At 42.2% G+C, this 22,774-nt stretch overlaps 1 protein-coding gene across 2 annotated transcripts; it reads left to right on the forward strand.

The window, feature by feature from the left end:
- The first annotated feature begins 285 nt into the window (after positions 1–285).
- nova1 (NOVA alternative splicing regulator 1) lies at positions 286–21,407 on the forward strand. 2 transcript variants are annotated; one of them, XM_063487163.1, is made up of 4 exons: positions 286–853; positions 7,717–7,860; positions 19,210–19,376; positions 19,749–21,407. In XM_063487163.1, exons 1-4 carry the CDS (start codon positions 673–675, stop codon positions 20,766–20,768), a joined length of 1,512 nt encoding a protein of 503 aa, XP_063343233.1. In that variant the 5' UTR covers positions 286–672; the 3' UTR covers positions 20,769–21,407. The 2 variants fall into 2 exon arrangements, with proteins under 2 accessions (XP_063343233.1, XP_063343234.1); XM_063487164.1 differs by lacking the exon at positions 286–853 and adding an exon at positions 5,176–5,302.
- Positions 21,408–22,774: the final 1,367 nt, after the last annotated feature.

Genomic DNA, 22,774 nt, shown 5'->3' on the forward strand with positions numbered 1-22,774 from the left:
AAACAAACAAACAAACCAAAAACAAAACTGGCAAACTGACCATAAGAAACATGGGCTATAATAAATAACTTCAGTGTTCACACAGATGGTGAAAGAAAAAAAAAAAAGGAATGCAGCAAATTCACATCAGTCTTAGCTGATCTGGTCCCGTGTCTTTTGGCCGGTCTGTGGCACTGTAGTCCTCTCTGGAGCCCTCAAACTATATTTCTCCCCTCTTGCACTACAAAGGCAACAATAACAACAGCTGCACTCATCGCACTGGACTTAAAAGAGAAGTATGGCGTTAAGAGAAGTTAAGAAAGACGTTTTCCACCTCTGCGAAGCTGTTGCACTTGTCTTCTCTCGGAGTGTGGGGTTGCTTTTTTTATTTTAAGGCGCGGGTTGTTTTGCGCGTCAACAATAAGGAGCATGCTGTTGGAGCGACGGAGAGCGCATTAAAAGAGCGCATTTCACTCAATGGAATTCTTATATTTAGCTCCGTGAGGGACCAGCCAGACGAGCAGAGGAAAGAGGAAACCCTGATCCTGGTGTTTATCGTTTTGAGACCGCTTCGAGCCCCCAAAACTTGTCGTTCATATCACGGTGCACGGCTATGTGGTGATGAGGGCGCTGTGAGTGTGTGAGAAAGACGGGGGAATAGCGCAATTTTATCTACAGCTCCGGGGAGGAAAGATGATGATGGCCGGTGGTGGTGGTGGCGGAGCAGCCGTTGACCACAACGGGATATACACAAATCCAAATCTCCACAGCCTGCAGCAGACCCATATGGACGCCGATAACCCAGACTCCCGCAAACGGCCGCTGGAAACTCCGGCTGAGGAGGCCGGCTGTACCAAACGCACCAACACTGGAGGTAAGAGAAAAGCAATAACCAGCAGCCCATCTACCTCTTCTTCTCCACATTAACTCTGAGCCTTTGTTGTGCGCAACGGCAAAGCACAGCCTTCAGTGTGATACCGAAGCCCCATATGAGCAGTTCTGGGCGGCATGTTGGCTTTAACATGCAGCACCTGTGCACTTGGCACTTTGAGATACTGTGTTTATGGCTGTTACTTCATACGCTGCATGCTCGAGCAGCCCGACTGAGTGAGCGGCCTCCTCATCTTAGGTCAGCTCAGAATTTGAACTCGGCAACCTTTCTATTCCACATCTGGAGCGTGTGCTGGCAAGTTGTCATTCAGTAGACAGCTGATGATTTGTGTGCACCTTATTTAACATAAAAGTTCTCCGAAGTCTCTGTTCATCAGAGTTTGTGTCTGTTGGAACATTAGGCACAGGTTTCTTTTGCAGAGGCAGAGACTAGACAAATCTAAGGAGGAGTGACAGAAATGTCATCACAGTCTTCAAACGTTACCCCGAATGTGAATCAGTACTGATGCCTGGGCCCTGAATCATAGGATCTGCAAAGCACTCACCTTTACCTTTGACCAGTACAAATATGACAAGTATGTGAGCCAAACTTTTAGCAGTGCACTGTTCAGTCCTAAAGGAAGCTGCTCTTTGATCTTGGACACTTTAGTGTTGATTTGTGAGCATTTGAAAACAAGTGGAGAAACAACAGAGCGTATTATTGTGTTGGTGATTTGTGAGATTAGAGCATCATAATCCTGATTTATGCTGAGTTGGAGTTTTCTGATTTTTTTTAAATTTTCTTTTTTGTGCTTTTAAGGTGAAATGAGCAAAAAAGCCAACAGATGAAACTCATACCACCCTGTAGGGTTTGCGCTCATCAGCACTTGCAGGCCCAATTCCTAGTAAACCCAGGTTATTTATAGGGTGTGCGCTGAGCCAGAACTCAGCATCTGTTTGGAATTGTTTTAGCCTCATGATGTCTGACATGCCACCTTCTAGCCTGCCTCTGTATAATGATAAGAGAACAACTGTAAAACACTAGAACACTAATTGAAAGCATGTAAGTGCTTGAGAAGCAGAGCTGGGTGCTGTAGTCCAGAATCGTGCATGAGAATCTATGCATTAAATTGAAGGCAAACGTCATTTTAAATGGGGGAATGGTGAGGTGCAGGAGAAGGGTACTACAGAAACACTGCAGTGCTATTTGAACAAATTGATCCTGATTTGTTTTTGTGGAGGAGTGTGGAGCGCTCATGCTTTATTATTTGTCAGTAAGATGCTGGAGTGCAGCAGTGAGGATGGTTGATTCCAGCTCCTGTACATCTTATTCCAGCTCGTGATTGTTCTGGTCTGCAACTCACAGGGACCACTTATTCGAGAACTTGTTGTTAATTAGACGTCTGCAGAGAACAAGCAGTTTCTTCGCCATATGTCACTGAAATTCTTTTTGTCTTTGTGTCCCTGACAGCCCAGCACTCAGTGATGGCAGCATTATATCCCATTTCTGACAGTACGAGTGCATCTTTGCTGCACTTCACTGAACCCCAGAAATGTAATTTCAGCAAGATACGCAAGGACCATCGAGCTACCAGACAGTATTTTAGAACACATCCAACCACCATATGTCATCCATTAGCACCCCTAAAACCACTGTAGAAAAGAGAAGTCACGCAGCGTTCCTGCTTCTAGGAGAGTTTTCACCATTTAGCTGCGGCACAGAGACATTGCCGCATTGTTCCCATCCTGGTGGTGTGAATTGAAATTTTGAACATTTGGGTAGATTCTAAAAAATATATATATAATTCACTACACAGACAGCTCAGGTTTTTTAGTGCTGGGTTTTGTATGATGGCATCAGACAGCGTTTTACCAGCCCCACTCTGTGTTCGTTTCTGCATCACGCCTCCATCGTATTTTCAGAAAACGCAGCCGCACAATTAATTGTGTGCTGATGAATGTCTAACTCTGAAGAGGCTGTCTTGTTGTCTCAGGGGTGATTCAGATGACTTCCTGAAAGAGATTGTATCAGTGTGGAGAATACCTGATTGCTTAATCAAGGAAAACAAAGTGAAAATCCCATTTGTAATCATTAGCGTCTCATCCCCAAACTTCCTCTTATTTTGAAAAAAAAAGGTGGACAGGTAATTCACATAGCAAATTATAATGAGTGTGCATAAATAAATGTGAAGATTGAAGAACTTTATGAGCCTACTGTAGCATAACAATTTAGTTTTGTAGGGCTTTGAAGAAAAGATGTATGTTTGGTCTGTGCTCAGCTATGAAATGGTGTTTCCCTTTAAAATCTAAAGGATGCGCTGCTATGCATGCTAAAAAGCCCCTGGCAACTTAAGGCTAATTCAATTTACAACCAGTGTAGTAACATTTGCAGTTTAGTTAGCTAACCTGAGTATAGTCAAGCAGCACCTCTATATGGCCACCTTGCAGCATATACTGCCTTTATACTGAAATCCCAGCAAACGTGTATACTGCATTTTATAATAATAAAAGCATCCAAAGCAATAAGGCTGAGTTTGACAGTTTTACTGAAACATAGTCACGTATCCTTGCTTACCTGAAATGCACATTCAGAGGTTTGTAACGACCTATACAAAACAGCTGTTTCATAGATATCCCCCCCTCTGCTTTATGTAACATTTTTTGATGTCACCTCCTGTTTCATCTCATATGATCTGCATGCATCGCATGTAACAATGCAAACCCCCAGCCTTTCTGTTAGCAGTAGGGCTAGACAGCCTGATAATCTTCAATCATGCTTGTAATCACCAAGCCCTTGACTACGTCTGATATTGATCATGCTATTCCTACCGAACCGATCATTAACATGACTGGCAGTTACAACAAAGAGAAGGAAGCCGTGCTCTTTCAAAGCAATCCCCTGGTTGTGCATTAAGAGTTGTGGACACTGAACGAGGAAAAAAATTGCTCCTCTTTTATCAGCGTTGCTCTTCTCTCCTTAAAGTGAACATCTTTTATTCGTTCCTCTTTCTAATTACCCACACTCTGAGCCCATGTTGCTGCCAAGCATGTGCCTTCCAAAAAGGTTGTGTGGCTCAGGGATTAGGTATGATCTCGTAATGTTGCTAATGGAAAGGTTGGCAGTGGAATGTGAGCTGTTTTTCTTTTTTTAATTTTTTGGTGGGAAGGACACAGGTGCCCTTGCAGAGCGATGTGACGTGAGTGGACTGTGAATTTGCCAGGTGGCAGTTAAAGAGAGAATGAGAGAGCGATAGAAATGAAGACAGAGAAAAGCAGAGAGAGATAGACCATTTGGAGGGAGTGGAGTCTACAGGGGAACTGTGTCTATATACCAGAGCATCTCTCAGTGAATGAGACTGCTAGAATTTTCTGGAAGGCATTCCTTCCAAAGCCAAATGGGCCACGATGCTCAGGTTTGATTTGTGGATGAAAGTCATCAAAAAGCCAGGAAAAAGGCTGCTTTTTTAACAGTTTCCCTGGAAATCACCATAAAATGAACCTGCCACCCTCAGGTCCACACACAGACACTGACATGCTCACGCTGCAGTTTTTACACACATTTACGCTCGCTTGAGATACCTCTCGGTGTAAGATTTATAGTCGTAGTGATTGGCTTCATCACCCCCCTCCACCATTCTGCGGCACTGCCATTTGCAATGGTTGATGAGCCCCTCCGCCCTCTCAAACATGGCCGTCTAAGGGATTGGGGGTGGGGAAAAGGAGAGGAGGAGGGTGGGTGGCGTAAGGCACGCCGTCTCAGATCACTCCTCCTCCACCTCCTTCATCATCTGCTTATGTTCTCCATACACCTCTTCAGCCACTATTGAAGGTCACTCCACATGCTTCTGTGCTCAGCGCTGAAACCCGCTCCCCCCGCCACTTCACCTTTGTCACTTTCCACTAAAAAAAGTGAGTGAATGGACTGCCATACTTTATAGTGCTGCGTCAAAAGAGGCGGAGTAGGGGAGAAAATTCAATTTTTTGGGACCGGCATCAGGGGGTGGAGATATGACGTGCCGGAGGAAGCAGGCTACCCATTGGCCGAGCGAGGCGTCAGTCCTGCGTGCTGCTGCAGACAGACAGGCCACTCGATGAATATGGATGAGAGCAGTGAAAAGGGTGATGCGGCAGGGAAGACCCCCCCCTTCAAACTGATGCAGGCTTGAACAATGCGTGCCGTCTTTCACTGAAAACACCGAGAGCCTGCATTAGCATTTTCTTGGACAATTGAGGCTCTGGCCAGCTGCAGGCATGGCTCGGATGCTGCGGTGAAATCTCTTTTTCTGCACCCACTGATGAATTAGACCTCGGTGAAAAAGGTCGACTGGCCGCATTCCTCAACACTACCATTGCACCTATGCCTAGGCTAATGTTAAGATCCCATTTAGAGATTGTGTCCCGGCATTGATGGCGATCTGACAGAGGACTTGAGAAGCAGCAGATCTCAGAATGGGTAAGCCTCAAACTCTTTTTGTCTGACTTGTTGAATTGATCCATCGTGCTAGACTACATGCAATTTTACACACCGAGAGCTCATTTGTTCATTATTGCTCATTTGAGTTCCGTCGTCCTTGCTGGCTGTCAGGAGCAGGTTAGTCCATTGAAATGCAGAATGGGTACTTGGAGGGGTAGTGAGAAGGAGGGAGTACGGTCACAAGGCATTTCCTTCTGACCCACCCCCCTCCAGTGACTTAACTAAACACATTTGGCTCAAAGTCCACGTCTCCAAGCCATCCTTCCAGCACTGGAAGCAGGGGTCTGAACTAACACCCCACTGGCTCAGCTTCCCAATGTGCCCCACTGCTCCCGTTCCCTGGCGGATTGCAGCAACAGATTGCCATGTTTACTCTACCACATGACGCCATTAAAACCTGTTACTGTGATCTCAGACACTAGGACAGAATTAATTATTGACTAATGACAGCAAACGTGGCTGTAAGGGCGATGGAGGGAATCTTAGTGGCTTCCTCCCCTGCTGGGTTTACTCTGGCTGAAGATGAGCAGAAAGTTACGCAGTGGGTTTGGGCTTGTCTGTCAACAACAGGTCGTTGGATGTTTAGATCCTGCAATCAGCATCATTCAAATGAATTTCTTTGTGTGGCTACGGTAGCCAATATTCGTGATAGGGTGATGGAGGGCTGAAAAGCTTTACAGCAACCATGTCAGTCATGAATCATGCTTATTTGTTCTCCAAGGTCATTTTATTGTTGCTCATTGTGAGAGAAGCAGGGGTGATTAGAGTGAGTTTTGCAAATCGTCCTTTTGTTCTGAGAAGACCAACATATTGACCAGCACCACGAGCTGTTCATCACGTTCATATGTGTCATTTCATATTAATGTAGCAGTCCTGTGAATTTGGACATCTCACACGAGTATGGACAATTAGGTGAAATTAACCATCATGGCATGCCAATCATGTGCATTTGTCAGAGCTGTTGGCTTTGGGTGATGTGCACCACAACAAGCCTGTGTCTGAATGAAACATGAGGGGCATATTAATGCAATAAGAAGAAGTAACATGTAGGCTGTGAAATCCCTTCATGTCACAGTGCCATGTTCATTCACATCTGATTCTAATGAGGGCATAACTGAGGCAACAGGTTGGTCCACCTCAATCCGTCCATCCACTGCGCCGGTCAAGCTCCCACATTCGATACCCTCGGCTTGACACGGGACGCAGCGATGTGGTGACAGACGCCGTAGCTTTGCCGTCAAAAAGCGATCTTGTCTCTGTGCTTGAAAATGCATCAGAAATCTCTTCAGACAAACGTGGACAGTGCCTTTTTACATCTCTGCCCGCTCCAGTGACGTCACCCTTGAGGCAGCTGAAAAAGGATCGAACATGACGTCATTGCATCCAAATCAGCATGCAAGGCAGATTATGTATCAGTGCTTTGGTATACTAAGTACGCACCTGTATCAAGTGTTTACTATGACGTCATTAGTATAATATCAGTAATTCAGTGGGTAAACCCAGCTGCCACGCATCTATAAATACAGCATATTTGATGCATTGTTGGCAGGTTCTTTTATTACATTTGGGCTCAATATGTGGCTGATTTGCTTTTTACTAGATTACACACTCAATATGATCGGGGCTTTCTTGGACGGACACTTTGCCCACTTTGGGGTTGATTAATTCTTAATTGCCACTGTAGGAAAATGAACTTCCCAAGCTAAAAGGGAAACGCGGGTTTGAAATTCTTCGAACTGACGTTCTGTCACTCACTGACTGCTACAAGCAAATGTAAGCCACAGAAGCCCCTTCCAAAATGGAGGAGATTTAGACCATCTTGGCAGTATACCCTTTGAGCAAATCTGTGGGATTGGTTCCCATATGTTCTCCACGCGTCTTCTAATTACAAAGGCTCACTCTGTATTGGCATCCATGAACTGTATGGATAATGAGTTTGTGTTTTTTACAAGATACATTTTCAGATTCAGACTGAACTGCTCCTTCTACTTTCCTGTTGTTCACGTGTGAGAAATGATTAGTAACACTGGGTTTGGCTTTGAATTCAGTCAGAGGTTGCAAAAACTCCTTGAAAATAGATAAATTTAGACCTCTGCAAACTGGAAAGGAGGTCATCATTTACTCTACAAGAAATCTGGGACAGGACACAGAACATGTCACCGATCTCTGATAGAATGTGAATGTACTGAAAGCTACAAAGACTCAAAAGACAAAATCTACTTCTAGATCTTTCCTTCACCAGAGGAATACAGGAACTTGGTTATAATTTTTATGTGAAAGCTATTTTTTCTTACTATAGTCTTTTTTTTTATGGTAACAGTTTGGTGTATACAAAAATTGCAGAGCTGCTTTATAAGATGTGACCCTTTCCCGTTTTGTGTCTCTCTCCCCAGAGGAGGGTGAGTACTTCCTGAAGGTGCTGATCCCCAGCTATGCAGCCGGCTCTATAATTGGCAAGGGTGGCCAGACCATCGTACAACTGCAGAAAGAGACGGGTGCCACCATTAAGCTGTCCAAATCCAAAGACTTCTACCCAGGTAAGAATGAACACTCGGTAATTAAGATTGATGATCACAAAGGCTCATATACACGAGTTTTCTGACTCATCACCCGGCCGAAGGAGCGACGTCTTAGTGGAAGACTGATTTTGATATTTCCTCTTCATTTGGCTTCCCAGGAATAATTGCACTACATTTTAATCACGCAGTAATCATGAACTCTTTGAACTTAATTATCCTTGTGTCCTTGAGAGACTAAACATGCATGAAGATGTTACAGCGGTAGACAGTTGCAGACAATTCCAGACTTTCTTTGAATTTATAAAATTACTTTTTCACATTTTCCTGCTGACAGCGATGTTGGAAATAAAAACAAGAAATGTGTGCTGGCAGTGACGGGGCTATGACGCAGGGCTGAGCGATACGGGGGAAAAGAATACATCTCGATATTTTTAGGACTGAATGGCGATACATGAGATGCGTTTGATATATGGTACAAGTGCAAGTATGCGTGCACTGTTAACAACAACAAAAAAGAAACTGTAAAAGTCATTTTAATACTTCTGTTTTTCCACCAGAAGCTGCTGCAATTTTTAAGAAACCGTTTTGTAAAATCATTTTCCATATTTCTTCTTGATATTTAAAATCTACCAGGTCACCAGCAGCTCATATGATTAGGGTTTGTTGAATGCTGACTCCTTTCTATAGATAATCTGCTTATTTGAACACCCAAGAGGAAAAAGATTTTAACAAACAACCCGCAGTGCCAAAATGATTTTATAAGACTTTGTTAACATCTGCAAATATTGGAATATTTGCTTATTTAGCATGTGGCAAAAACATAAATCAAACATAACCCTAGCTTGATTGCAGGTGACTTAATGGATGTTTAGAGGATATATTTTAATTGTCTAAACTGTTTTCACTCAGTCAGGGATAGCTCTGTTTTAAGTGGTGCTGTATCAGATTCTAGTGCACAGTCAGAGTGTCGATGGCAGGGGCATGGACTCGAACAGGAGCTAAATCTTTGCTAAAGATACTGCCATATGTATTTTGGCTTTAGTCTATTAATAGAATCAATAACAGTTTCAGTGTATATCTAGAAAAGCTTCACAGTTTTACCTACTGTCAGCTGCTTTCCATGAAGAGGTTAAGGTTAGATTCATAAAACATGGGAGTTGATTGTTTGCTGTTGTCTCACCTTGTGTGACTTCGGTGTTTTAAATGGTTAGTTTGTATCCAAATGCATAAAAAACAGTCAGACCCTGTTTTCTGTGAGGTAAGAATAGTTATTTATTCTTCAGTGATGTCCACTGGCTACTAGCTTCTTGTTTTTGTTCACATTAACCCATGGCATCAAACTTTGAGTTATTTCTTATTGTCGGAGCGGCGCTGTGTCTCCCTGATTGCTACAGGAGAACTTTGTCAGTGAAGTTAAAGCAAAGAGATACTGAAGAGTGCAGTGAGACGAGAGCTTTACTGTAGAAAATGTTTTATGTTATGCAACATAAAATCTCTACAGGCAGATTTTAAAAGTCTCGGGTGTCCCCAGAATAAAATTCAAATTTCAGCCTAACATACTACACAGATGGTCGTTTTTTTTTGTTTATTTTTAAATAGCTGTTTCGGTTTCTGAAGACTCAAATTGTACTGGAACAGCTGCTGCACCTGTCCCTTTCAGGAAGATGTCTGTGAATGACAGAGAGGAGCAGACAATAGGAGCAGTGCAGTCGGTTAGTAGACGACATGGCTGCCGATACAATCCTGAATAAAAACAGTCCACGGCTTCTTTCTCTCTGAACGATAACTTAACATGTAAATACAGCCAAATTCTTAGCGCAGTCTTTTTCTTGTATGTGAATAAGTAGTTTGTCAGATAGTGTTACAGTTACAAAAATCCAGATTTTAGCAGTGCAGAGCAGCATGTCTGTGTCTTGAGTGTGTTAGGTTCCGGGCCACATTTGATTCAATATTTCATAGTAGTTAAGAAAAGAAATATGGCCATGAAAGTTAACTTTTTGTGAGTTCAGTTGTATTAATATTCAGTATAAGTAAGGATCAAGAGTAGAGAGAAGCAAACAGCAGAGTTTAACCATGCTGACTCAAATAAAGTACCATCACAGATAGTAACACACACTCACTAGTTCACTATTTGTTGTAAATTGTTCCTTAAACTTTGTACAGTTCAGGGTCTTCCTTCATCATTTCATTTTCCCTAGAGCGCTAACCTGTGTGCATACAGTCGAAGCTAATAAATACATTAAACACGCAAGCCACATTAGACCCATGAATCAACAATGGCATTGTCCTGTTCCTGTGGAGACAGGTATTCAGCTGATGGGAAAACATGAAAGTGTCTACTTATTGGCTATTTTAATTTTCATTACTTTATTTGCTGTCACAGATCCTCAAATCTGGGGGTCAAGCCCCAGATGCCACACATGGTCAGACTCTGTGGCTTATCTCATGCTATACTTAAAAATGTATCAGAAATCTTTTCATATAAACACGGACAGTATTGCATGTAGGGCCTTTGGGTTTGTGCTACGTAAGGAAAATTTTGCTTTCGGCGGCATCTGGTCGCTTTAACCAGCTAGAATGGCTTCAGGTCCTGGTATAACAAAAACATAAGCCCCCAAAACACTTTAAGTACACCCTACAGTTAAACTGATAGTGATCTTTGTTGATAAAAATATGCTTTGTTGCATATCTAGCCAATCCCTGTTAGCAGCAGGCTATGATACTCCACTTTCACTGACCCCAGAAAAAGTAAAGAGTGAGTGGGCAGGACTATGAACGAATTTTAGCTCAGCTGCTATTGGTTACTTAATCTCTTTATAGAAAAAAAGAGAAGATTCTTATTGGCTTGTAGCACTGGAAGGTGGTTTGTTGCCAGGGTCCCAGACGAATGCTGACATTAGATGATTTTAGACTTCAGAAATCTTATAACACCATAAAAACTCATTCTCATGACATTTAACCTTTTTAAAATATCGATATCTCGCCCAGCTCTATTATTGCAGGGAACAAAGTCCAGTTTCTGGGAGGTGAACCAGGTTCAAGAGATGCCAAGCTTTCTTGTATTCAACGCGGTTACATAGCTAGCAGGTTGCGCATTTATTTGTTATATGTATTTATATCATTGCAATACATCAACTGTCTCACACTTCTGGAAAAATTATGCAGGGCTGCCATCTTGTTCGCCTCCTCTGAAATGTAAGTGCAAATGCTGTGCTGCAGATGAGATGCATCCAAAGCATTAGCTGTGTTGAAGGGTGTCACTCAGACCAGGAGACGGATGTCCGTGCAGCTCACTGACCCCTATTATACGGAGGTCAAAGCTGAACCATCTTATCCTCCAAACACAAAACGGCTGAGTTGTAGAGGAGTCTGGCTGTTTGTCCTTCATGCCTCAGAGGACACTTCAACCTACTGAAAAATAACAGGTGCTTAGCGTCTTGCTGCTCATTAGGTCCAGATGTTTTCTGTGATATCTGATGCAAGCAAATAATCCCTGTGTAGGAGTGTACTTTTAGTTTAGATGTATTGAAGAGCAAATGACCTCTTTTGATGGGAAATGTAGGTGTGTAGATTTGTGAGAAAGTCTCCAGATGTGTTCACATTGGACTTACAGACAGTTCTCAAATTGCTTTTAGCAGCTACTACATGCTATCCTCAAAAAACTAGCATTGGCACAAGATGTTACTTTGCATTATAACAGGTACAGTAAGGAGTGTCCAGTGACCTTTAAAGTATCATTTGTAAAAGACATAAATATTTCTCTTCCTTTAATTAATTAATTAATTAATTAATTAATTAATTAATTAATTTTATTTGAACTTTATCTATTTATAACTTGTTGTGGCCATGTTGTCAAGCTCATCTCGATACAGCATCGTGTATTTTAAAGGAGAAGGAAAAAAAATTGTACTGCGTTACGTATATATTTCACAGAAATAACAAAAAGCGTGGCAGTAGGGCGATTTTTCAGAAGTTTTGAAAACTGAACACTTTGTATTAGGTTTTTTGCTTGGTGACAGCAGGATCATCAAAAGGTATATCCTTCCTTTAATTTAACTACGCGGTATCGTTTGAATGTGGCCTGTTCCTTTGGGACCTGGATGTGATATATTGGACGTACTGGACTGCGGCAAAGAATTACTGAACGCTGGGGGAGAGGAGAAGGAGGAAGTGTTGGGAAATATTTTTCCACTGTGTTTCTGTTAACCACGGTGAGAGTATACGTGTTTGGAGGGCATGGCTTGAAATTCTCAACAAAGGAGGCCAGCCATTTTGAGGGAATGGATTACAGCTACTACTCAAGCACTGGAACAAATGAAAGGAGTGATATGTATATCCTTATTTCCCGCTTGGACTCTGGATGTGCTCATAGGCCACCACCTGCTCTGCCCATCCCCCTACTCATTATCGTGTTGAGTGAGAAGAAGAGTTCAGGGAGAGGGTGCTGGCAAGAATTTGATTGGGTGGTTGTTCTGGCCCACACAAGTCAAATTAGGACTGCTACTGTACAACAGTTGAGAGTGCTGCTTTTCGAAGTAGCCTGTGGAGACTAAACGATGCTGATTTTAACTCTTCTGGATTCCTAAACTTACGCGCCACATCTGTGTGACCTTCAGTGATGAATCTGCTGCATTTTGGGTTAGCGTAGCATGCTAATGCCATTGCACACAGTTCACACCATCGTTGCTCACCCACCAGCAGACTGAGCTCGCTCACAACGCTCAAAATTGCATCCTAAAGAAATCGAGTGACAACAACCAGTGCAGCCATTTTCTTCTGCAGTTTTCTCAGTAGTGGTTCTCACCCTCCCCACATCACCCACCCATCAGTGGACAGCTTCAAACCGTGAATTCAGTGGTCTTGGTGGGGATCTGTACAACCGGGCCCTGCTGTGGCCGACGGTGATGGATGACCGGAGATAGTGAAGGGTGTGGATGATGCATGATTGTATGTGAGCGTGGGGACAGCAGGGCAGGCCCAGAAATAGCCTATTTCAATCTCTCTCTGTGGACTTGACCCCTCCCAGCTGCACCCGAGCTTCTCCAGCACACGCCAAGTTTCCCCTTCCCTCCTCTCCACACACTGTTTTGTTCAGATTTGGTTCCTGGTAGTCAGGAGAGTTCAGGCCAGATACCATGACATAATTCTTTAGCTAAACTTTAGTTTGCTTGCTCACTTTTTAACACATGAATGCTGACTCTTTAATGACCTGCATCAGCCTCATCTGAGATGTTCCTTGATTGTATTACTGAAGCCTGTATAAATGCTGTACACTATGCATTCAGCACATATACATCTCTACTTGCACCTTCTTACACACACACACACACACACACACACACACACACACACACACACACACACACACACACACACACACAGACAAGCAGCTGTAAAGAGACCCGTGGGAGTTTGGGATTTGAACATAAACTTAGAGCCAAATTTCAACCCTTTACTTTGTGCAGTTGGCCTTCAGCCAGCATCTTAATTTGTACAGCACAGAACAGATGAGGTTGTCGTGACGTCGCTGGAGTATGTTTTTCATTGTCTAATCATAAAAAATCATGACATCATGCTGGAAACCACCACTATTCCACAGAGTATAAGATGAGGTCTTTTCTTCAAAGAAGAGCAGACAAAGAAACTGCTTTAAAGTAAACTTTGTGTTTTACTATCTATGTGCATCACATACTCATGCACCCATATGGACAGTGTCACTATAGGTGAGGATTTCAAACTGATTAAAACTGGAACTTTTCCCAGATTTATGGCTGTGCCTCCAGTGACTCATAATTGTGTGCTATTGTGTCTGTGCTGTTCTACTTTCTGGTGCTAATATGATGCAGAGAGCAAGATGACCTGAGCTGCAAGTACAATACAGGATGTATCATTGCATTAAAAAACAACAACACAATCACTGCTGTTCTTGGTGATTGACAAAGGTCAGTTGATTAAAAGGACACCAGTTTTACACTCAGAGGTCAGTTTACTACAGACCCCCACCCCCCTGTTGGGTTTTGTCGAGGGAAAAAGAGCTGTGTGTAAATTTGCACACATGGCTTAATAAACCGTGAATAGAAATTTCCATGCACAGAGTTGCAGTCTGCATATAGATTTACAAATGACGTCGTCCTTCACAGGACTTCTGTGCAAGCCTCAAACTGAAAGGTTGGTTTTGGAGTAAAGTAAATATAATGTTACACCATGAAAGCTGCGAAATGCCCGGTGCAAAAGTAATACTAAATATTATAACTTAGTATTAAACCCAACGAAATAGACATTTTTAATCAATGTCAGTCAGTGCAGTGCTGGTTCCAAGCAGGTTCTGTCTTTTGGGTAACACCCTACATTACAGCAGGGGTTTAACAATTAAAAATTATGTAGCACTACAAGCAGCAGTTAAGGTAATGGATGCATACAATCTGCCTCTCTATGTCACTCATTGCAGAATTATTTTTTGTTGTAACCCCTCCCATACCCACTAGTCACTGGTTCGAAGCTTGGGCCCTCCAGGTTTTTTGGCACCAGTCTTTTTTTTTTTCCTGGTGGAAGTATGTGGAACTGGCCTTAGATTGGAGACTGGTACAACTGAAGGATCTTGTTATATTGTAAGGTCAGGTATTGCTAGACCTCGACTTGGCTGTAACACACTACCTTACTACATTAGCAGTTGGTCTAGTCACTTGTTAGTGGCCTTATTTATTTGACAGTACGCTGAAAGGTAATTTCTTTTTGAATCTCTATCTGAGGTTCTGCTACCTGCAAATACCTTACTTTCTTAACTTTTGTACTTTTATTTTTTGAGTCATAAATGTCATGTAGCATAAAACTATTATTCTCATTTTCAGCTTGGATTCTAGTAGAATAATTTGCATAATGTACAGTTTGAAAAAACATGAAAACATTAAACTCTCCCTTTAAGTTAGTGGTTCATAAACAGTGTAGGCACCACTGGTTTGGTGGGGAACTGCTAGAGATATGCAGTAAAACTAAGGCAAATGAATGTGATCTGTTTAGGGAACAAGAGTTTTCTGTTGTTATCTACTAACCTCAATTTAAGTAAAAGACAACTTGGATCCTTTTTAAATAACTGAGAAGACATTTTCAGTGTTAGGTGTTTAAAAAAAATGCCACTGCTTTAAGCCAGCTTTCTCCTGATTAGCTTTACATTGCAAACAAAAGGGTGGGGCAGCAGGTGTGTGGGGTTCCTGTTCTCACAGCTAGTGCTGATATGACCATATTTGGAACAGCTGCTCTTCATGAAATCAGACAGAATCTTTTTCTTACAGAAATCCCATTAGTGCCCACAGTGAGAAAGAAGGACTACTTGTCTCATAGTGTCCTAGAACCCGGTGCATAAAACTAATTGGTGTGTAATTTAGTGGCTTATTTCATTGTGCTGGATGTGTTTACTGTGTTTTTTAAAAGATTGACAGTGGGATTGGCTGAAACTTTTGGTCAGGCTAAAATGGAATATTTGTGCATATCAATGGCGGATTACAAAAAGATCCCCGCATTTAAAATCAGTGTTTACATTTTGGAGAGGCATGCCATGTTGCAACAACATGGCATGAATATATTCAGAATGGAGCTTTCCAACAAAGAATTTTCGGCTCAATTTGTAGTGTGAATAATTACTTGGAAAATCTGCTGATGTGATGACAGTAATTATGGGTGATATTTTATGTGTGGCAGGCTAAGAGTCTAAATAAATCAGGCAAACGATTTGGACCGGCTAATGCAGATGTGTATTTTCTGTCAACTAGAGAGAAACTTTGAAACTTTCTTACTTTAGGATCGAGATAGAAGACCTAAGTCACTGGTCTCGTGGGGAAAGCTGAAGACTGAGATGTTTGATCTCAGGGGCACTGACACATTTCTCTCTGTTGCTGCCGGTCTTACTCTGTGACTCAAGAGTAGAGCTTTTCTTACAACACTGTCATCTGATGCACACAATCGAGGATGTGAAAAGGGTGGAGGAAAAAATTCAGATAGTTTCACATCCTCTGTATAGTGACTCATTAGTGACAAAAGTTATAGTAACACATCATGAGATGTGCTCTTAGCAAAAACAATCGTACTGATACGGGAGCAGAATTGTCAGTCTGTGAAAACCTTTGCAGAAGCAGAGACGTTTAACTGATAACTACTGTAGCAAGCAAAGCAGAAGGACCTCTTCAGCATTTAATGCAGAAACAACAAAGACTCGGGGCAACGTATCTTCTAAGGATGCGTTACATCACTTAAGATGGCCTAGTTTATGGGGTTTTTTCAAGGAATGAGGTTGCTCAGTCTAAAAAATTATAATAAGTCAGGCTAAGGTGAATTTATTGAAGTCGCAGTTCTGTGTGGGTGTGATTCAATTTTGCACACATACTGGTTCCTGGGATTTTGTCCTTGTTGTTCGTATCCTGACTGCATATGAAAGTTCAATTCATACACAAGAATTAATCTTTTTACCATTTCCTCCAGCACACTTGCTATTAATAAATGTGACAGAGAAATGGAAGCAATTAGGCTTAATAGGGAATAACACCCACTGTTCAGTCACAGATTCATTTTCTAATGGCTGGGCTTTTTAGATTTCCCCAATGCAGTATATATCTAGAAAGTATTGTGTGTTTTATATGATGAATGATATCCATTATCATTATGAAATATTGCTAATAGTGTTCTGTGATACATGTGCTGACATGAGAGTCTGCAGCCAGCGAAGCACTTGCACGCACAAGCTGCAGTCTGTCACTTTGTTATTTCATGAAAGACAGGCAGGTGCAGCAAAACACTAAGAGATGCCAAATGAGCTTTTGTTGCCACTGGTGCTAATATACTATAACTGTGTGAAAAGGTTTGGTGAGAGTTAAAAGAGTAAGAGTACAATGATTGTGAAATTTAGCTTATTCCTGTTTTTGTGTGTGGAGAACAAAAACAACAAAAATCTTCATTAGACATAAGTAGGGCTGCAGGGTGCAATTTATTTGATGAGTGTGTGCGTTACCGCTAGGTTAACACTGTACTTATTAGCATTTTGAGCTTAATTCTAAATAGAGATAAGAAAAGATTAGAAGCAGATTAAATTCATGGAATTTTACTGTTTTAAACAGAAAGTGTAACAGATTCTGATTTTTCTCCACTTAGATGAGTGAGCGGGCTTGTTTTAGGTTTAGCTGCTGCTGCTGACAGATGCTGATGCCAGTGAAGTTGTAAAAAGCATCTGCTTGTTATAAAACTTATTCAACCCAAAATGTTTAAATATACCAGTTTTGATATGTTCAGAATGGAAGCTTAAAGCTTGGAAGATTACATTTGGTGGGATATGATAAATGGAGTGGTACTTGCATAGTGCTTTTCTACTCCAATTGAGCCCTCAAATTTTACTTTACCACTTTTCCCTCCAGTAACACAGTACTTTTATTCTATGCTTAAGTGCTTTGCCTAACTGTCAAACACACATTCATGATCTGATAGACGTGTCGGGGGAAACTCGGAGTTCAACATGTTGCCCAAGTGTACTTTGACGTGCAGACTGGAGGATCCAAGGATCAAATCACCAATCTTCTGTTTAGCAGACGACCTGCTCTACCTTCTGAGCAACAGTCGCCTCATTTGACAGAGATGGTAACTAAATGTTTTTAGATATGACTTGTTGGTTGATGAGGTGTGATATGGAAACTGCTGCACAGTTTATCTGCCTTTTGGACCTCTGTCAAAATCCAGACACACCTGTGATTTCATTGACATGGTGTCAGTTAGTTTGGAGCTGACTCAAGAGTAAAATTTCAGTCAATCTCTGGATGGGTTAAGTCAGGGTTCTCGAACTCCAGTCCTCGAGGGCCGCTGTCCTGAAGCTTTTCCATGTGTCCCTCTTGCAACACGCCTGAGTAAAATTAGTAAAATTAGCAAGAGTATAGAACTTGACTGCATGCTGAAGTGGCAACCCCTAACCCTACTCAAGTAAATTTAAGTTAATGTAAGTGTTTGGAAAAATATACTTCTAAAAGTACTTTTATTGCACCATGTTCATTCACTCATGAGCTGCTGTAACATGAATCCAATGGCTGAATCACCACCTCAGCATGCAGTCAAGTTCTATAGAGTCTTGCTAATGACCTACTAATTGTATTCAGGCGTGCTGCAACAGGGACACATGGAAAAGCTTCAGGACAGTGGCCCTCGAGGACTCGGGTTCGAGACCCCTGGGTTAAGTGATTGCTTTTCTCCTGATGAGAATAACACTGTCAATTGTCTGACCAATAAGAATTTAGTTGGATGAGAGGATATCAACAATCCAGTCGATTCTGAGACGTAAATTAACTCTGATGTGACGTGGGCTGATATAGGTGGTTGATCGATGTATACACACCTAATAAAATGTAAAAGGACCAGTCTCCAGCCGTTTAATTTATTGTTCTGCTTACATGACGCAATACTGAATGTCTGTTATGAGGAACCCAAAAAAAACAAAGGAAATAAAGTCTAGTGCAGTACAGGTGAACTTTTATCCAATTAGATTTTCTTGATATGCTTGGACTGACCTATTGACTGTCTAAATACATTATTTGACATGTCTGTGGCATGAAGCTGATAACATGTGACAAATTTTCACTAAGTATTTCCTAAATTGCTGGAAGACAGATGCAGATATATGTATAAAATATTGAAATATTGAAATTTAATTAAAGATGGAAATGCCAACAATGAGGAGGAATAAGGCTCTTCAGCTGTTCTTATCATTTGGGAGTGGGTCATGTTGCTTTCATTGTTTACTCAAATGTAATCCGTATGTCAGGTTGGCAAAGGAAATTGAGAGACATTTCAATTTCAGCCAGAAAACAGAAAAGCAGAGCAGGAAGCTTGATACAAAAGGAAGAGTGTTTTAAAAATCGTGCAAGCGAGTATAAAGGACTCACTGTTGCATCACCTGTTTCCATGGCTCAGCCCCTTTACCATGGCAACAGAATGCCGGTTGGGTCATCAATGTGGGTGTAGAAAAAAGTCCAGAGGAAGAACAACTGTGTGTTTAGTCTATTAGAGCTGCAAGGCAAGGACAAGCTGAGTGTTACAGCACTGAAAGTATTACATCATTCAAGAGGAATCCGTCTCCCCCCCATGGCTTGCTAACCAAGCATGGCTCAGTCTTTCAGCTGTTTCTCTATTGATTGGATAAATGGAGGAAGCGAGCAACAGCTTAGTAATTGGGTGTCTTTGTGATATGTCAAAGAGCAGTCTTCATTGCCAAGACATCTTAACATAAATGTAGATTTTAGTCCAATCCAAATCCCTTAAATCTGCTTGCCAAGTACCCGCTCAGAGCACGTTAGAGTAACCATTCTGCTGTGTTTGTCCTATCCTGCTCTCTCGTAACAGGAACAACAGAACGAGTCTGTCTGATACAGGGTACGGTCGAAGCCCTCAATGGTGTCCACAACTTCATTGCGGAGAAAGTTCGCGAGATGCCCCAGAGCGCCCAGAAACCAGAACCAGTCAGCATACTGCAGCCACAGACCACAGTCAACCCTGACCGAGTCAAACAGGTGAGATCCTAGGCAGTTAGTGGGGTCATTAGGGTGTGCATTCACTGTGTGATAGTAACAGTTCATTTCCAGAACACCTTGTTTATTAGTTGTGAGTAATAGTTGTGCTCTGGGCCATGACCCACAGTCTGGTAGGGTCAGGAAAATGTGAGGGTATATGGTTATTTTTACCTCCAGTCTTTCATAGCTAGACAGAGCCGTGTGGCAGCTGCAGCTTAAACCCCTGGGATTAACAAATCGCTGAGTAAAGCGGGGGCTGGTATAGTACTCTGACTCACTGAGAGACATCCCTCTTTCTGTCAGCCATTTGAGGCATGGTATATTCCTCATGTTATCTTTTATTGCTACCAAAGTGTTTCTGTTTCTCTACAGGCTAAATTGATTGTGCCCAATAGCACAGCTGGGCTGATCATTGGCAAGGGTGGAGCCACAGTGAAAGCAGTGATGGAGCAGTCAGGGGCTTGGGTGCAGCTCTCACAGAAACCAGAAGGCATCAACCTGCAGGAGCGAGTAGTAACCATCAGCGGGGAGCCCGAACAGAACCGAAAGGCCGTGGAAATCATAGTGCAGAAAATTCAGGAGGACCCTCAGAGCAGCAGCTGCCTCAACATAAGTTACTCCAATGTTTCAGGCCCAGTTGCCAATTCCAACCCCACTGGCTCCCCCTATGCTAATACAGGCGAGGTGCTGCCCAATGCAGCTGCAGCGGCTGCCACTGCCTCTAGCCTTCTGGGTCAGGCCGGATTGACAGGAATGGGCGCCTTCCCTGCCGCCATGTCCAGCTTATCCGGTAATGATCTGCTGGCCATCACCTCAGCTCTCAACACACTGGCCAGCTACGGCTACAACACTAACACCCTCGGCCTGGGCCTCAACCCAGCAGCTGCTTCAGGGGTCCTTGCTGCAGTAGCAGCTAGTGCTAACCCGGCTGCTGCTGCTGCAGCTAACCTTCTGGCCTCCTATGCTAGCGATGCCTCTAGCAGTGCGGGCCACCCTGCTACAGGTCTCGGTGGGTTTTCCTTGGGGTCTCTAGCAGCTGCTACTGGGGCTTCCAACGGTTACCTAAATGCTTCATCCCCACTGATGGCCTCCTCCCTATTGGCAACAGAGAAGCTGGCAGATGGTGCCAAGGACGTGGTTGAGATTGCTGTGCCCGAGAATCTGGTGGGTGCCATCTTAGGGAAAGGAGGGAAAACGCTGGTAGAGTACCAGGAGCTAACAGGAGCCCGCATCCAGATCTCCAAAAAAGGAGAGTTCATTCCTGGTACTCGGAACCGTAAAGTTACCATAACAGGGTCGCCAGCCGCTACGCAAGCAGCACAGTATCTGATCAGCCAGCGGATCACCTACGAGCAGGGCGTGCGGGCTACCAACCCACAAAAAGTGGGCTAAAAGGAAAAAGAAGAGGAAAGAAGGAAAGGATGAAGACAGAGATGGAAGGGAATTGAGAGAGAGTCATAATGGATAAGGAAGAAAAGAAATGTCCAAATATCTGTTCAATATTTCAGTATCAAATGAGAGAATCACAAAGGAGGAGGTGGGGGAGACAACCAAGATAAGTGTGTGTGATATGTGAATGTGTTTTTAGGACTGACGTCCTGATGTTTTTTAAAAGTTTGTGTCGAGTCCTTTTGATGATGGTGATCAGAGTAAGCTGAACTGGTCCACTGCCAAGCTGCAGATTCAAGGGTGAGGCCAAAGGGTTTCACCCTCCTCCAAAACCTCATAGCTTTTATTTTATTTCTTGTGTTTGGTTTTGTTGGTTTTAATTTCATTGCAAACCTCAGCTCCCGGTGAGTTGAGTGTGTCAGATGAAGTTCCAGCCAGCTAATAGAGCTGTTTTACAAACCTTGCTTGTTGTATACAATGCAGAAGGCATTGTGAACAGGGGTGTGGTTTTATGACACGCACCTGAGGTCATCTCAGTTTATGGGGAAGCAATCTGAGAATAATTTCTAAAAAAAAAACAAAAAAAACATCTTTGTTGACATATGTTCAATTCTGGCTCATATCATAATTGAAGTTTCTAAATCTGGGTATTTTATATTTTCATCCTTTATTTATTGACATGGTCTCATTCAAACACAAATAGATTATTTAAACCTGTGACTGCAGGTTGATCTGAATGTAAAAACATTATTAGACTATTGCTATTTTTTATTTACAGGGATCAAATATTGTGTTGCAGTGAAAGAAATGTATAACTCAAACCCAGTCTGAACTTCACTGTTGCTGTTTGCAAGTATAGTTCAGGGGTTAAATAATCAATGTGAGAGGATAGAGGAGACACACAGGAATGTATAAATATATTTTACACGAACACACATAGACGATGCTCCCACAAACGCACAAACACTGAAACATAGTTGCATATTCAGTCACAAAACATGCAGAAATATGTCGTTTAACCCATTTTTGGTGCTATAGAATTAGGTTGATATCTCCTTTACCATGGAATCAGAATCTCTCTGTGGCGACTAACCTCGCGACTTATTTTAAAAAGAGCTGCTGTCTCGTCCATCCATTAGTAGCCCATTGGATCTGACGCAGCCTCTCACGTAATGACAAACGATCGATTTCAGGATCAAAGATGAAGAAAGCAATCCAGTCTTAATAATTAAATCCATTCAATGCAAATCTTTTGTTCTACCTTAGACATTTGTAACTCCCTAGATTTAACTGAAAGCTCAGACTACCTTCAAGCAGTGTGTCTAACCAGTTCAGTTCGCAAAAGGAACAAAGCACTACAAAAGCATTTTGATAAGTAAAGCTGTATGAACCAATGTCTGTGAACAAAGAAACTATTGCCTTTACATTAAGGGTACCAAATAGTCAAGAGACATACACTAATGAAAGGGAAGTAAAACGACACTTGAAATAAAAAAAAAAAGAGGCTTGGATTCACTTTTTCTGTGAGCCGTCCTTGCCAATTTGCATTAAGACAAAAAAGGGAAAAAAGGATGATTCTGCAGTTCATCCAGGCAGCCTTTTATTGTTCCCAAAACATGTTAATGCTCACTAACCTCAAGTGAAGCACATATTACAACATAAAATGTTTTGGCATTGTTGTCTTTTATGGGCAATTGTTTGTCTGAGGCAGGCAGGCTAATTGTCTTGAGTATTTCCAAGCACTCGAAGATTACCTTGGCTTCCTTCTGTGCTGCTATCCATAGTGTTCATCCTGAGTACACTGGGTCTCTGAAGACTGCACTGTGAGACATTAAGAACACAATGTAAGGTGTGTCTATCCCTGCTTGGGACATAAGTATATTTTAATGTGCACATGTATGTCACATACACAAAAACTACCCATACTGACAGAAGGGATATTGCCACAAGAGCATTTATACTCAAGCATCTTGTGACGTTTCTGTTTACCAATGCACTGCACTTAAATT

This window comes from Pelmatolapia mariae, linkage group LG10_11, assembly GCF_036321145.2.
Source record: "Pelmatolapia mariae isolate MD_Pm_ZW linkage group LG10_11, Pm_UMD_F_2, whole genome shotgun sequence".
NCBI lineage: Eukaryota > Metazoa > Chordata > Actinopteri > Cichliformes > Cichlidae > Pelmatolapia > Pelmatolapia mariae.